Genomic DNA, 17,211 nt, shown 5'->3' with positions numbered 1-17,211 from the left:
ATTCCTTCCCTTCCCGAAGGGCTGCAAATGAAACCCTTCATAATTTCATATTGTTTCCTCTTCTCGATTATCGCCGACCTACGGTTTGTTCCGGTCACAGCCTCACAGGCCTAGCTCGTCGACGAGTGGGACTCTTTGCGACTTTCTGTGCTCCCTTTTTCCTTGCGCAAATTCGTTGCGTTTTTGCCTCTCCAAAATACCAACTTAGGTAAAGCTTTGTTCTTTCTCTCTTCTGATTTCTGCTATTAATTACAGTTTTCTCTTTTATTATTGCACTTTTTGACATCAGATTAATCTATGAGATGTTTTGCTCCCCGGTTTTGGAGTAAATTGATTCCTAGTCTTCAGAATTTAATTATTTAGGTCTGTAATCGTGTCTAATTGTAGTTTTGAATTAGTTTGATAAAGCTGCTTCGACTTGGGGGATGAATTTTGGTTAATTAGTGGTAGTATTGTTGTTATCATTTAGTTGGAGTTAGCTTATTTCAATCCAATTTATAGGTACTGCTACTGCTACTACTTGGTGGTTTCACCCTTTACAAATTTACCCTAAGTTCTTCTCATTTATATCATTTTATTTCACAGAATAAAAATTGGTGATGAGTAGCGGTGCAAGATCCAAGAATTTTAGGCGCCGATCTGAAGAACCAGACTCAAACACAGATGATGTCAACCCAAGCCCTAAACCTAAACCTGCATCCCAGAAACCCAAGCCCAAGCCTGACCCAGTACAAACCCGTACCCGCCTCAGCTTTGCTGACGATGAAGAAGAAGATGACAATGCCAGCTTCCGCCCAAGCAGGGCTCCCCGACCAGTAAAACAGAACCCTACACCTGCCAGTTCTACCCACAAACTGACAGCTCCAAAGGATCGGATTAAGGCCAAGGGATTAACCTATTCTACTACTACTTTGCCATCAAATTTACAGTCTCAGGCTGGGGAGTACACTAAGGAAAGACTCCTTGAGTTGCAAAAGAATGCACGCCCACTCGGTAGTATTTCAAGACCTCCTCCCAAACCAGCTTCTCTTTCTGGTCTGGATCCGAAACTAACAAAACCCGATAAGCCGCCTGAGACTGTAATTGTACTGAAGGGCCTTGTTAAGCCTATGACCCCTTCGGCTGCTGCAAATGAGGAAGAAGAGGAAGATGAAGTAGAAGAGATGGAGTTGGATAAGGGGCCATCAATTCCAGATCAGGCAACTATAGATAAAATTAGAGCAAAGCGCCAGCAGTTGCAACAGCCCCGGCATGCTGCACCTGACTTCATCTCTCTCGATGGTGGTGGTGTAATTAGTAGCCGGCTGTCTGCTGGTACTGGAGGGTCCAGTGATGAAGAGGAAGATGCAGAGTTGGAGGGAAGGATTGCTCTTTTAGGCGACAAACCTGGACGATCTTTAAATAAAGGTTTATTTGAGGGTTCTAAAGATAGTAGCATGTCCATGAATACTGTGAAATTTAAAGACTTAGAACTGCCTGAAGAGGAGGAAGAGGAAGAAGAGGAAAGAAGATGGGAGGAAGAACAGTTCAGAAAGGGTTTGGGTCGTAGGTTAGATGACTCAGCTGCACCTGCAGCAGTTGGACTTACCCCAAACAGTGCCCCGTCAAGTGTATTAGCACCAAAGATTCAGCCTCAGCAAACCTCAATTTTTGTGAGTCAAAGTGCAGAGGCTATGTCATTATCACAACAGGCCAAGGTTGCGGTACAGGCTTTGCATGGCATGATGAACAAGCTCAAGGAATCGCACAAATCAACTCTAGATTCTTTGGTCCGAGTTGATATGTCCCTCAGCGAGGCTCTAATAGAGATAACCAATTTGGAGAAGTCATTGGAAGCAGACGATGACAAATACGTCTATTTCCAGCAGCTGCGCGACTACATTTCTGTGTTGTCTGATTTTTTGGGTGAGAAAGCACTTCTGGTAGAAGTGTTAGAGGAAGAAATGCAGAAATTGCACGAAGACCGTGCCCGAAATATCTCTGAAAGGCGCGCTGCTGACCTGGCTGATGGGTCATCAGCTCTCGAACCAGCAATTAAAGCTGCCATGAGGGTTCTAGATAATTCTAATAGCTCAAGCAGCTCCAGTCAGATGGCAGCAGCTATTTCTGCTGCTCAGGCTGCAGCAACCACAGCTATGGAAGCTTCTAGAAATTTACCTGTGAAGTTGGATGAGTTTGGACGAGACGTGAACATGCAAAAGAGAATGACTTTGCAGCTCAGAGCGGAGAGTAGAAAGAGAAGAATGGCTCGGCAAGAATGTAAACGCATGAAATTTAATGGGAGCAACAGTATCATAGAAGGAGAGCTGAGCACTGATGAGAGTGACAGTGAGAGTGATGCCTATATGTCAAGTCGTGACGAGCATTTACAAACAGCCGACAAGATATTTAGTGATGCGTCAAATGAGTACGCCAATCTGAAGGATGTTAAGGAGAGGTTTGAAGGTTGGAAACGGCAGTACCCATCAGTATACCGCAATGCTTATGCGTCAGACAGTGTACAGGCTGTCTTTGCACCTTTTGTTAGATTGGAGCTCGTGAAGTGGGATCCGCTGTACCGTTTCACTGATTTTGTTGGCATGGAGTGGCACAAGGAATTGTTTGACTATGGCTTCCTTGAATCAAAAGTTGATGACTCAGAGGAGGATTCGGATATGAATCTGATACCAGATTTGGTTGAGAAGGTTGCGCTTCCTATATTTCACCATGAAATTGCCCATTGCTGGGATGTTTTGAGCACCAAACAAACCCAAAATGCTGTTTCCTCTGCAAAGATGCTCATAAGCTACCTTTCTCCCTCCACGAAGGCTCTGCATGAGCTACTTGCAGTGGTAAATACCCGTTTGACCGAGGCAGTCAAAAACTTAGATGTGCCGCTATGGGGCCCAAATGTCATAAAGGCTGTACCAGGTGCTGGCCAGTTCTCTGCGTACTGTTTTGGCATGTCAGTCCGCTTGCTTAGAAACATTTGTTTGTGGAAAGATATACTAGCTGGACCTGCTTTGGAGAAGCTTGCAATTGTGGAGTTATTAAGGGCCAAGGTATTGCCACATATCAAGTCTTCTGGGTTGGATGCGCATGATGCAGTTATAAGGTTAGAGAGGGTGGTGGATTCATTATCAGCATTTGCATCAGGTACTGGTTTAAGAGGAGATCATACTGAGAAAATTCGACCTTTAGTGGAACTTGTAAAGGAGGTTGGAGTAAAATTGGAAAGGCGGCATAAATCACGGGTGGATGAGAATGAGGTACATGGGTTAGCGCGGAGATTGAAAAAGATGATGGTTGCATTAAATGATTATGATGGGGCAAGGGCTATCCTTAAGATGTTTCAACTCAAAGAAGCACTCTAGGTAGTTTTTTGTTAGTTTTTTGTTAGTTTCTTTTTGGTATTTTTCTATTGTCAATCTTTATCTCTGATTAGAACAAATTATGAAGGTTTTGATAAACCTCAAAAAACACTTGAAAAAATAACAGTTTTTGTCATCCTTTAGTTGAACCATATATTACTAGAATATTTTTTTGGTGACATTTCCAATTGCTATTTTCTGATTGTATTTGTTACTGTCTTTACTTCTGCCTTTTGATACTGGCTTGATTGATCAATGGGTTCATGAAATGAAACCTTGTGGTTATGGACTTTTGGATTTTGCAGTACCATACTTCTCTGTATGGTTTGCATTTCTATTTGTTGTAGTTTTGCCTGTGGCCTCCATTCGATCCGTGTGCTCCGCCTTAATGTCCGTTTGATTCGTCAATATTCAGACTTACAGTTGGTACAGATCTTAAAGCGGATTGGATGGTCCTGCATCGGACCTACTTCGTTCTCGTGATGTAAGATTTGTTCTGCAATTTTTATTCGATCAAGAGAAGAGGACAACTACCTTCTCAATAATTGTACCTGCGATTTCAATCCATGATTTCGTCTAGTAAGAAATAAAGTTCATGCTGTAATTGCTGAGAATTTAAAAAATTCCCTAACCTTTTTATTTGGGTTTCAATTGGACATTAGTTGAGGTCGAAAATTTACAGGAATGAAAATTTTCAGGCGACATTAACTTCAATTATATAATAATTGAGTGAGTCTATGGTACTATGCATATCACGGGTTGTTACCGTGCTACGGCTCTATATTCGAGCTTTCAAATTCTAACAGTCGATCTGAACCGTTCATCTTGTTCTCCATATTAATATGTGTTTGGAGACCAAATTTTATATTTTTTGAAATTTTTTTACTATTTTTTTAGATATTTAGAAAATCACTTGATCTGAAAATTCTGGACCTTTCAAAAACAGTGATTTTCAATAAATCTAAAAAAATAGTAAAAAAATTTCAAAAAATATAAAATTTGATCTCCAAACACATATTAATATGGAGAACAAGATGAACGGTTCGGATCAACAGTTAGGATTTAAAAACTCGAATATAGAGCCGTAGCACAGTAACAAATCGTAATATGCATAGTACCATAGACTCACTCATAATAATTTACACGAATCATAGACATCATTTTTGTGGTATATATCATGCCTGCGAAAATCATGAGAATCAGTTCAGGATTTTTACCATTCATTCATTTAGCTGAACTTTTCAACATTCTGAAATCGGTTCGGTGCATCATCATGTTATATAATTTATATCCTGGCTTGTCTATCTATCAATAGACATGCGAAATATCGCTCAAAAGAGCTTGCTTATGTAGTAGATATCTGATCTTCATGGTATGGGTGGAGTTTGTGAAAATCATGATATTTGGATTATCTTTCATCATTCAGTAAACCCATTGATTTCTTTAATATTTTAAAATTGATGCATCAACAAATGATTTTTAATTTATATTTTATATAATTGATTGTATTTTAAATTTCTTAGCTATGTCATGTAGCCTTTATTCAATTTGCCTCTTTTTTTTCTATATTATCTTGATTTTTTTTGTTTTTCTCTCCTCATTTATAAGAGTGGTTGATATGACCAAGGTGTAAAGGAGTTTTTAAAGTGATACATTTCTTTTATAAAATTGTGTTGTACTTCATATACAAATTTTTAATATTTGAAAAAAAAAAAGATATTTATTTATTTGTTTCTAAATTCGCTACATATATTCTTATGTCTCAATAAACGATTTTTAGAGCAAACTTTGAATAGTATGCATTAAAGTTTACAACAAATATTATCTTTATGTCGGACAAGAGTACCTATAATTTTTTTTTTGGAATTTGATCTAATCTGACTAGATTCAAACTTTTTAAAACGTAAAATTGATTCGAACCTGATTTGATTCAATCCGACTCGACCCGAAATCCAAATGTGATCCGAAGTTGGATGATTCAAAACCCAATCTGATCCCGACCCGAACTATGGCTCAACAATTCTCCAAAGTCAAACTAATCCAACTTGAAGATTAATTCTAGTTGAACCAAAATAAATCCAGTGACTATAACAAGGGTAAATTTTGTTAGATGTTACTAAATTTTGTTCTTTGTCACGAATTGGTTATTCAAGTTTAATTTATTTTTTTCATAGTCACTGAACTTTTTATTTGTTCCAATCAAATTATTTTCTAACTTTTCTATTCAAAAAATTAATAAAATATAACTTTTATGATATTATTTTGGATGAAATAAGTATATTCTATTAGTATTTTGGACAGAATAAGTATATTCCGTTAATTTTTTAGATAAGAAAGTTAGAGAGTGAGTTAATTAAGACAAATGAAAAATTTAGTAGCTTAGAAAGACAAATCAAACTTGAGTGACCAATTCATCAAAAAAACAAAATTTAGTAAACCTCCAACAAAAATTTACTCCTATAATTTAAAAATTATAGGAGGTTCGTTTTAAAATTCATATCAAGTTAAAATAATTAATTTGAACCGTCCGTTTGTAATTTACTTGAATCAGATATGAGATACCTGTCATGAGTTGATATGATTTGACCTTTTGCACTTAAAAATATAACACTTCACTTCTATAACAATAATGGATTGGTTGATCTAAGTTGATACACTTGGTTCCTATTGTGAAATCATCAAATCACTTGCTACACTATTGGTGAACAAACTTCCATTTTGCCTCCATGTTTCCTTTGTCGAGTCGCATAGAAAGAGCAAAAAGGGATCGAAAAACTTTTTTTTGTTTTTAATAAAAATTAATATGAATTTATCTAATTATTTAATATTCATCTTTATTTGAATTTCAAGTCTATTACTCTAGTAATGGCATTGTTTTTTTTCACCAAATCAAAATCTCCTAATCTAATTAGGAGTAAAAAAACAGTAAAACATGATTTATCTCATTTAACTCCTCGGTTCAAAAAATAAAATAAATGAGATAAATAATGACTCTCAACATATCATAATCTCATCATAGATCATGATTAAGGACAAAGATTTTGTCAAGTATAGTAATTAAAAATTAAGCTCTAAGACAACTTCTATCAATAAATTTGATAATAAAATAAAGTATAACTACAAAAAATGCAATTATAAATAGAAAATTACTATCATAATAGAATAGGAAATCATAAAAATTAGTCTTATTCCTCTTCCTAATTTCAACATCTGTCTTCTTATTTTATTTACGAGACCGAATCGTCTGTCCTCAGAGTCTCTGCGGGTGGGGCCTCATTTAAAAACAATAACAATAGTTAAACCCTTAAACAGTAACTGGTCCTACTCTGATCCCACCCCGCAGTGACTCTGCACCCCGAGAGGCAGATGATTCGGTTTCTTTATTTACCGTTCAGGCTTCAACTGTCCCGCACTTCATCTTTCCCTCTATCAAAGTGAATTTGTATCCTCTAAGTTAACTCAAATTTTGAGTTAAGATCGGGACCGTGGATTTGAATCTGTACTAATATTAGAGGATCCCGTGCGTTATAGGCGTGGGCCGGATTGGCCCGAATTCTCATCGAACGGTCCGAAAATTAACTCAAACAGTACGTTAATGCAGAGGATATGGATTCATCAACTTGTGTATATAGAGACAACACAGTAATTAACAATAGCCCTAGGTGCCTGCCAGGGTCCTACAATATTAACTCATACTGCACAGAATTCGTATCCTCTGAGATATCTCAAACTTTGTGTTACTTTATGGAAAATCCCAACCGTTTAAATACGCTCTACACGAATCTCAAAGCACACATGACCCCTACATCCGAATAGGCACCGGACACGTCAGTCACGCAAAAGTTGAGATATCTCAGAGGATACGCACTCTACTGCACATGGCTCTAGAGTGTAGAGTCTAGACTCTAGACCCATTTGCTCTCTCTGTCTCTCACACACACATACACACACGGTGAAGAAAACAGAACCAGTCGAATGGAGAGGGTGAAAATTGCTACAATGTCGGACGAAGAAGGAAGCAAAGAGAAGCGATGGGTTTATCCTTGTTCAAATTGCAATGGTGCTTGTACTAGCACTTCAACAGAAGAAATGAAGAAAACAATGTCAACATACCTGGGTTTGAGTTTTGCTGTGTTCTTAGGTCTCCTTCCAAAAAATGCTCTTCCCTACATCACTTCTCTTCAGTCCAGGAACAGGTTACAATCCGCAGTTTCCATCTAATTTAGTTTATCAATCAATCAATTAATTGGTAGATTCTGAAATAGTACGAATTAATAGGGTGCTGGCACTGAGGTTGTTTGAGGCAGAAGATCAATTGAGGCAGGTACGGGCTCGCCGGAGGGAGGACGGCCTCGCCAATGCCCGTGCTGCGGAGATTTTGGCGGAGCACCGCAATGCCTGGCTGGATACCGAACACAGTCTACTTAACCGCCTTGAGGATGCACGTGCAGTTGAATCGGAGCTACGGGCCCGGGTTGACTCTCTTGAAAGAGAACTATTAGTTGCCAAATCAGCCAACGCTGCTGCTACTGTTTCAGGTGATGATGTCACTGACAGCAAGGAGAAGAGAGAGATTGGAGCGGGGGAAGGGGAAGGGGAAGTAGAAGTAGAAGGTGAATTGAGTGAGGAAGAGATGGATGAAGAGGAAGATATGGTGTTACATGAGGAAAGGGTTGAAAACGGTTTCGAATTGGACGATATCGCAGCTATGATGTATCAACAAAGGTTGATGATGTTACCCCCAATGGATGGCCATGGCTTTGGCCCCCCAAATAATGCAAATTATAACTATACTGATTCTAATTGGTCTGATCTCCACAATCCCAGCTCCAAATCCAATCACATTCCTTGGCAGGTAATTACCCTGCCCCATCTTGATGTGACTGTACTTGTTAACTACTAGAGAGTGTGATGGTGTCAGTGCTACATCAGACTGATACTGGCATGTGATTTGTGACTGATCAAGTGTCAACTGCACTGCATATTTTTGGCAATTTAAATTCTAGTTCTGCTAGTACATTATTTACAGCTACATTATATACTACCAATTACTAATTATAACCTAAGTAAAGACAATTCAAGAAAAATAATATTAGAGATTGGGATCATTCTGCCTTGTAGTAGTAGGTTGTCAGGACATGTATTGAATGCATGTTTTTCAAGTTCTTAATATTTTGTTCACTTCTCTTCATTGCATCAAAATATTAGTTTAGCTTACATTATTCCCGGCACTGCAACCTTTATGGTTGTAAAATAACTAACCAATTTTACTACAGATGCTAAAAAAAAAGGTATGTTTTTTCCTAATGTAACTTTTGTAGGGCCTGAATTATGATCCTGTCGAATCAATGGGTGGGCTGAAGCATGTAACAGCCAGGTAATCCTAAAACTCAAAATTTCATTGTTACTTTTGAGAAAAGAAATGGATCTAAAATTTATTCTTTTTGATTAATTTTCAGAGAATCTCCTTGGAAAATAGGTCTTGAATCATCAGGTTTACCAAACAAACTGAAAGGACTAGAGGAAGAACTAGTAAACCTAGAAAATTTGGGTAAAGGAGATTTGTCAAAAATTCCATCCTCTATGCGAAAACAAGCCAAAAGATACCAATCCCTTTCTGTGCGAATTGACGATCTATGCAAAAGAATGGTACATTTTAAATTCCCATTTGCATATAATTTATTGTAGATTAGAAGCAGCAGTAAGCAGTCAGGAAAGTCAATTGCATAATAACAACATTTCATTTCTTTAAGCAATGACAAAGCTTGAAAAACAAATATTTTATTTTTAATTTTGTTCCCCTTTGTATAGCGAGCCAGTGACCCCTATGATCCAGACATAGGAACGGAATTGCGGCTACAGAGACAAACTGAATTCCTGATGGAGGCAAAGCATTTACAACACCGTGCAACAGAGACTCACCTCAAACTCAGCACGGTTCAATCAGAAACCCTAAACATTAGTAGATTTAGCTTTGGAGAAGAATTCGGTGCTGAGGACAAGCTCAGGATGAAGCGATCCTTGGATTCAATAAGAAACAATTTCAAGGACATCCAGAGAAACTTGGAAGTATGGTTGGCACGTATTTTGGGGGATTTGGAGGGAATGCTTGCAAGTACATCTCGCATGAGGGAATACACCAACTTCTGGTAGATTTTGTTATAATTACCAACTTTTATGTAGTTACTGGTCAAAAACTAAATATTTTGCACTTAGATCTTAGTTTGTTTGGAAGGCACAGTTCTGTAGCTGACCTTAACTTGTGAAATAGTAGAAGATCATCAAAACTGTAGATGACCAATTATTACAGAAAATCTCTTTATGATATTTAATTATTTATTGACCTTCACTGGATTGAATACAATCCCTGCTGCAGTATGCAACCAGGTTATACTTTGGTCAGAGGCCTCAAGTTCTATTTTTTTGGTCTTTGGCAGTTATTTACCGGTTCAAAGAAAACAAAGACATAACAAAAAAGGTAACAATTAGAGTGGAACCATGGTTATGAATACAATCCCTGCTGCAGTATGCAACAAGGTTATACTTCCGTCACAGGCCTCAGATTCAAATTTTTTGGTCTTGAGCAGTTATTTACCAGTTCAAAGAAAACAAAGACATCAAAACAGGTATAATTAGAGTGAAATCATGGTTATGAAGAAGTGAAGTCGGTATAAACAAAGATCCAGACACCAAATGTAGGTTGCAATAAACATCGCATCAATATAAACACAATGCGGATAAAGGCTGTAGCAGCTGCATCCTTGGGAAACTTTTTATTTAGGATATATGTCCAACAACATATACTGTGACGATGGTCAAAATAAATTTATGTAAATTTAAATACCTATAAATTGTTTTTTGCTTTTCACTTTTATTTGAATTCTTTTGAACAAACATGAAATGAATAGACTCCAGCTTCAGATTAATTGATTGATTTATTGTACGAACTTCTTTTTAGAGGTAAACAGTTGAAATTCGCAATACATGATCCGGGTTCCGGAGTGTCAAAAGGATATGAAGTGACGACAATTGTACACCATACAAAAACAAGCCCAAAAATTAACTTTCTGGAAGGCCGAATTGGAGTGATAAAACATTTTGGTCCAAAATAGAAGGAACGAACATCAAATAATTAGTAATTGAAATAAATTTTTAAATAACTGTTGACCACTGTTTAAAAATTAAAGCCTCTAAAATTTCTAAACTTTCATCTAAATAGACCACGTGGCAATTATTATAGAAATAATTTGAGCGAATTGTTTGGCCATTGTGGTGATTATAAACAATTTCTTAATGCTTTGGGACAGTGATTATTTAATTCCTTTCACTACCTGGTTCCACTATAAACTCATTGATTCCTTATTTCTTTTTTTCTCTTAAAAAAGAGGGTTGCATTCTTAAATTTTTTCCAGACATTATCGGAGGTTGGAGTTTTGATAAATTTAATAGGAACTTTTAAACCTCTTTTATCTTACAAGTCAGAAAAAAAGGCACATTGGATAAGTAACTATGTTAGTTACTGGAATTAGAAGTAAAACGCTTTAGACCAAGAAAATACCAATGTTGGTTGCTTGAAAAGTCTTTAAGATTATTATTCTGGAAAGGTGTATTCTTACAAACTTTGGGCTGAAAATGAACAAAGAACTCTGGTAAGGACCTTAATTTAAATGTGAAAAAAAATTCTATTCTACTTAAAGCTTGATGTAAATCCTTTATCCTTAAAAGCCTAGTGTAAATCTAGGCCGTTTCTGATGGAAATGTTCTTCAAGTCAAAGTTATTTTAGACTGAAATTAATGACAGTGGATTATTATTTGTTCGATGGATATCAGCATCGTCCGATCTGCTTTAAGATATGTACGCTCTGCTTTAATATTTATGCGTGCTTCCATCAATTTTTGTGTGTGTGGATCTTAAAGCGAATTGGACGGTTCTAAAGCCCATCATACTCAAAAGTAGGTCTGATAGCCCATCAAGCCTACTATGTTCTCGGAAATAATAATTTAATTTCTAAAATTAAATATGGATTAAATTCAATGGGCCAAAAGTTCTATTCTGTCTGAATAGATGCATCTATGCATCTGAATGAGCATATCTGAACAAGTGCAGATCGAATAGAGTGACTAATGGGTACGACCAATAAATGCACACTATATAAATATGCAGTCGCAATTCGGATTCAGGGTTGCTCATTCTAACATACATATTTCACCAAAACTATAAATAGAGGGAATAAGAAGGATTTGTCAGTTGACACTAACATACTAACTCAGTATGTTTTTGAACTTGCTCGTGTGGATATTGATAGTTACGTGACTATTATTGCTTCATATGTCCAACACAACAATAAGAAAATAAATATGATTACAGCTAGAGGTGCAAAGAATTTAGAATTCCGTATTACGTTTCTAATATGATAAATTCTTTCTTCAATTTATAAATTTTACACTTGAATTATAATTCGAGCAGAAACTGAATTAAATTATAAAGCAGTAATATTATACGAATTCTTTACCTAGAATCGTTCGATCATTTGTAGATTGTACAATGTTAAAAATCGGAGGGCTCAACAAGCTCTACCTTTGTGGATGAAATGAATATCATGCAGAATCTTTTGCCGAGGATCAAATTATAATAGATCCAAAATGTAAAACTTTATGACCCATGCACATGGTTGGGTTCACCAACCTGTCTCTAGGTTGCTATATATGGACCCAAAACCTGTCGAAAGAATTCAACTGGACGAAATCTATTGATTTTTTTTTTGATTTAAAGTCCGTAGACAATTTTATTTATTTAAAAAGTTACAGAGTAACTGTTACATAACAACAAGTGTCTTAAAAAGCATACAAGTAAACAAACTAAAAACGCACAAAAATATGTGTATCTTGTTAATACAAATTTGATCATCATTGCTTAACGAAAATGATAGCAGCTTTCATATTGTTTCCTCTGTGCGCAAAGTTTGTCCTGCTGGTATACTTTATCATAGAAGGCACTGAATCAAACCGGATTGGAATTGTCAATCAGACCGGAACAATCACCACTCAGATATTTCAATGGAGGCACTGAATCAAACATGAATAGGAATTGAATTAACCGGACAAAAACAGTCACCACTCAAAGGTTCCAATAGAGAGCTGCCAGTGTGAGAGCCAGAAAGAAGAGAGAGAGAAGCATAGTGACAAGATTCGCATTTTATTCACGTTTAATTCGCGAATAAAATATTTTTATGAGGTTACCGCACCGAATAGCGAACTATTCGGTTGACCAAACCTTTAACCGAATAAAACATGAATTTTATGAATAAAACACAAATTTTATAAATTAAACGCAAATTTTACGAAGTATTCACGTTTCTAATAAATTATTCATAGTATTTAAACAAAATTTATTTTGTGGGCCACTGCCAGTGCCTAGGCCACGAGTCTCCTCCTTGAAGAGATGACTCTTTGATCAAGTCCAAGTAGTATATCCCTTAGAGCATCTACATCCTTGAAACTTTTGGAGTTTCTAATCTGATGTGGCAGTTTCTAAACCAGTTTCAGAGATGCAAATGAGTTTCTTATTTAGCAACTTTGCTCCAAAGTTTCTTAATAATAAATCATTTATAAACTCTGATGGCCAAATAATTTGCTGAAATTCTTTTCTTTTGTAATTTATTTGCTGATATGACAATTAAGAAACTCTAATTTTAGTTTCAGGGATGTGGAGGTTTAGAAACTTTCAGAGACAAAATTTCTAAAACTTAGTTAACAATTATTTAAAAACTCCAAGAAATTCAGGGATGTAGATGCTCTTATGCACTCCAACCTTATTTTATAGAAACCTTAGAGCTCTCATTAATTATTTCTTGCATGTGGGACTAAGGAAGCCGGCAGCAAGTAGAAACCAACAAGGTTTTTGCTCTCAGTTTTTATAGGCTTGTTTATTTGATGGGCCTAATTTTATATAAATGAAAGTCCAAAAGTCTAAAGTCCAAAATTTTAATCGCATATATATTGATGGGCCTAATTTCTGATTTAAACTCAATGTATTATTCCTGAATTATATATGAATTATATCCGAATCACGAATTTTTGACCTCGTCGAATCAAACCCGAATAATTCATTTTACTATGGAGAGAAGAGAAGCAGAAGAAATAGAGCACACCACAAACACCCACACAAGCTAAAACATACAACATCATAGAAAGTAAATAACAATATGTACAGCTCGTTCCATCCACTCTTCTATTGTCAAAGAGGAGAATAAGAGTTTGAAAGGAGAAGAAAAAATGAATCACTTGTTGAATTTAAATTCAAAGAAGTCGAAGGAAAGCGTGGTGATCAAATACTAGACGAAAGCATCTAGAAGTGGTGGTAAGGTCCGATAGACGGAAGTGCTTGTTCGAATAAAGACAGTAGTCAAATTAGTATCTTGCACTGCTGCTGTTATCACCAGTTGACGGAGAGGAAAGAGCGATCGTTTGAAAAGATTTACAAATCCTTAATTTTTTTTCTTGTATATTGTCTAAAACAAGTTTTTTTTTCCTGTATTTTTTTCTGGAATTTCGTCGTGGTTTTCGCCATCGTTTCACCGCTTAGAACGGTCGCTTTCTAAACCACCTTTTCTTTTGAAATCTATTCGGTTGGATATAAATCTTTACAAACGTCGGTTTCGATTTGGATGGCTGGTTTTTATTTTTTCCGACTAAAAGCTGTTGCTCCAGTTCATGTGGATACCCATGGCCATGTGCCTTTGTAGTTCCAATTAGAAACGAACGCGTATCCTCTGCTACGGGTCAATTACTGTACGAAATTCATTTGATCTTTTGGAAACGACACATAGCTAATAGCATCACTTGACCTTACGCACCTTAGCATGCGTGGGTCCCCACAAGTACAAAGATGATCTATAGCCTCTGTGTTGGAGAGAATTAAGTTAAATTTGGCGGACCCCGCTTTCGTTTGGCCTTTTTCATTTTGTCCTTTTTTGCAACTTCAGTCCATTGTGATTAAATGAAGTTTTATACGCCGTCAATTGAATTATTGTCGTGTTGCGTCGTGTTCCGTCGTGATTATCTTTTTATGTTTCGTCTCGTTATTTTGTGTCGTGTTTTGATCAAATTATAGATAATGATCACGACAATGAGTAATTTGATCATGGTAATATATATATATATATATATATATATATATATATATATATATATATATATATATATATATATATGAGTACGGCTAACGCGCTTCCTCTAGCATATGGGCCGAAATGCTTCCGGTGAAAATTTGAAATTTCAAAATCCAAAAAGTCGATCTGAACCGTTCATCTTCTTCTCCATATTAATATCTGCTTGGAGATCAAATTTTACATTTTTCTGAAATTTTTTACTATTTATTAAGCCACTTTGAAAATCGCTGATCCAATGGTTTTACTGTTTTGTTAAGCCACCGTTGGATCAGCGATTTTCAAAGTGGCTTAATAAATAGTAAAAAAATTCAGAAAAATGTAAAATTTGGTCTCCAAGCAGATATTAATATGGAGAAGAAGATGAACGGTTCAGATCGACTTTTTGGATTTTGAAATTTCAAATTTTCACCGGAAGCATTTCGGCCCATATGCTAGAGGAAGCGCGTTAGCCGTACTCTATATATATATATATATATATATATATATATATATTTGGAATTTTAGGTTAAGGAAGAAAAAATTTAGAAAAAATATCTAAAATGTGAAAATCATATAAAAAATAATGTTGTAATGTGATTACTCTTATCATATCTCGTGTTGTGCTATAACAATTTGTGTGCATGTCGTGTTATATTTTTCGAAGGATAACTATTACATGCAGTGATATATATTGGCACGAGCCAGTTAAGGATACAAGCTGGAGGCGCACAGCTAGTTTATTTGTTGCCTTATTAGATTGTTTAAAGATATTAGGAAAAATATATGTAATAATAGGAAAGATATATGTAATGATATGATAGATCCTGGTGTGATTTAGCAGGCTATTTCTTTCCTAATGAGAGGATAGATCCTGGTTTATTTCTTTCCTTTATTCAGCCTTTACCTCTTTATTTAAGAAGGCTGCGCATTGAGCAAAAATATACAATTGTAACAGATTTTTTCTATCAATAAAATTAAGGGATGGAGGTTTGTGGGAGTGTGGTGTTCTTTATTCTTGTTTTTTTATCATGGTATCAGAGCTTAGATTTCGATTCTGAGTTTTTTTATTTTTTGTAGCTGAATCAGACCCTGTTTGCTCCCTATCCCTTTTTTTTTGAAGAAGAATGTCTAAAGAAGTAGAGAAATCTGAATATGTTCTTCTCCTGGAGAGCTTGACTGCAACCTTGTCACAACTATTACAACAAAAACCAAGCAACTCTAATCCAGATGGGATTATGTCAGCCATGACGATCAAACTAGATGGGAAGAACTTCAACCTGTGGTCGCAGATGCTGAAGATGAAACTGTCGATGAAGGATAAACTTGGCTATATTGACGGGTCAACTCTCAAACCATTGGCAACTGATAGCCAATATCGCAAGTGGTAGATGGAAGACTCTTCGGTTAAAGACTACATGATTACATCCATGGATCCCTCCTTAGTAAGTAATTTTCTCCCTTTCTCTACGGCCAAAGAGGTCTGGGACTCAGTAAGAACAACCTTTTTTGATGGAGATGACTTGACCCAGTTTTTTGACCTGAAAAGGAGAGTTAACCGTGTCAAACAAGGTGGTTGTTCTGTTGAGGTTTATTACACCCAATTACAGGGGTTATGGAAAGAGTTAGATGTACGTAGGCCAAACCCTATGACCTCCCCTGTTGATATTGAGAAATACAATTACCTTGTTCAAGAAGATCGTGTTTTGACCTTCCTGGATGGTCTTGATGTCCACTTGAATTCTGTCCGGGCAACTGTTCTCCAACTAAAATCATTTCCCACAATAGAACAAGCTTTTGCCTTAGTACGTAGAGAAGAAAACCGCCAAACAGTGATGTTAAACAAAGGGGATGGTGCTGAAAATTCTATGGTTATGCATGTGAGAAACCAAACCCTTGCCATAAATAAACCTGACTCCAAACCAAAACTGGGTCCTGTTGAAGGTTGCACTTACTGTCATAATCCGAGACATACCAAGGATAAATGTTTCAAATTAATTGGCTACCCACCGAGTTGGAAAGATAAAAAGAAGAAGAGGCAGGGAGATTGGCAACAGTACAGGGGTGAGGCACAAATGATTGTAGCTGATTCGACTGCAGCCCCTGTTGCGCAGGGTGCCCCTATTGGGTTGGGTGCCCTTGCTGGGTAGATTGTTCAAACTGAGCCAGGCATGACTGGACCAAACCAAGCATCTGCTGCCTCTGTTTCAGCAGGTAGATACTCTCTCTTGCCGCCGGTTGAGAACAAGGAACGTGTGGAAGGTAAAACTTGTTTTGTCTCTAATAATTATCATACTAATGAGTTTGATTGGATAATAGATTCAGGGGAAACAGATCACATGACCTACTCAGAAAAGGATCTTGTGAAGATATCCACACCAAGAAGAACTGCAATAGTCAATGCTAACGGAGAATCGTATCCTGTAAAGGGTGCTGGAGAAGTTTAGTGTTCATCTTTCCTTACTTTATCAAATACTTTAGTTGTGCCTTCTTTATCAACCAGATTATTGTCTGTTGGTCAGATTTGTGAAGAACTGAATTGTGTTGTTCTCATGTATCCCCAGTTTTGTATCTTTCAGGATCTTCTCACGAAGGGGATAATTGGCCGTGATACTAGAAGGGGGAGACTGTATCATTTGGATGACATGGTGGTTAGAAAGACTCATTTTTCTACAAGTTCATCAATGAATCAGATCTCTCACATTTGGATGTGG

At 36.6% G+C, this 17,211-nt stretch overlaps 3 protein-coding genes across 3 annotated transcripts; all 3 read left to right on the top strand.

The window, feature by feature from the left end:
- The first annotated feature begins 39 nt into the window (after positions 1-39).
- Positions 40-3,546, top strand: LOC144576222 (GC-rich sequence DNA-binding factor-like protein). The gene is made up of 2 exons (XM_078326524.1): positions 40-208; positions 586-3,546. Exon 2 carries the CDS (start codon positions 600-602, stop codon positions 3,351-3,353), a length of 2,754 nt encoding a protein of 917 aa, XP_078182650.1. The 5' UTR covers positions 40-208; positions 586-599; the 3' UTR covers positions 3,354-3,546.
- Positions 3,547-7,434: 3,888 nt separating this feature from the next.
- On the top strand, positions 7,435-9,645 carry LOC144543591 (Ribonuclease P protein subunit P38-like protein). Its single transcript, XM_078291912.1, has 5 exons — positions 7,435-7,546; positions 7,629-8,205; positions 8,672-8,727; positions 8,810-8,999; positions 9,162-9,645. The coding sequence occupies exons 1-5, from the start codon at positions 7,440-7,442 to the stop codon at positions 9,501-9,503; spliced, it is 1,272 nt and encodes a 423-aa protein (XP_078148038.1). The 5' UTR covers positions 7,435-7,439; the 3' UTR covers positions 9,504-9,645.
- A 6,243-nt stretch (positions 9,646-15,888) lies between these two features.
- On the top strand, positions 15,889-16,647 carry LOC144543909 (uncharacterized). Its single transcript, XM_078292360.1, has one exon. It carries the CDS (start codon positions 15,889-15,891, stop codon positions 16,645-16,647), a length of 759 nt encoding a protein of 252 aa, XP_078148486.1.
- The last annotated feature ends 564 nt before the right edge of the window (positions 16,648-17,211 follow it).

This window comes from Carex rostrata, chromosome 25 (assembly GCF_964058835.1).
Source record: "Carex rostrata chromosome 25, lpCarRost1.2, whole genome shotgun sequence".
In the NCBI taxonomy this organism is placed as follows: domain Eukaryota; kingdom Viridiplantae; phylum Streptophyta; class Magnoliopsida; order Poales; family Cyperaceae; genus Carex; species Carex rostrata.
This window is presented reverse-complemented; position numbering and strand designations above follow the sequence as displayed.

Bases quoted from the DNA above. Each gene is read 5' to 3' on its own strand.
- LOC144576222 (XM_078326524.1), top strand. From the start codon at position 600: ATGAGTAGCGGTGCAAGATCCAAGAATTTTAGGCGCCGATCTGAAGAA.
- LOC144543591 (XM_078291912.1), top strand. From the start codon at position 7,440: ATGAAGAAAACAATGTCAACATACCTGGGTTTGAGTTTTGCTGTGTTC. The intron at 8,206-8,671 runs GTAATTACCCTG...TAACTTTTGTAG, and splicing joins CCAATCACATTCCTTGGCAG to GGCCTGAATTATGATCCTGT. The intron at 8,728-8,809 runs GTAATCCTAAAA...ATTAATTTTCAG, and splicing joins CTGAAGCATGTAACAGCCAG to AGAATCTCCTTGGAAAATAG.
- LOC144543909 (XM_078292360.1), top strand. From the start codon at position 15,889: ATGGAAGACTCTTCGGTTAAAGACTACATGATTACATCCATGGATCCC.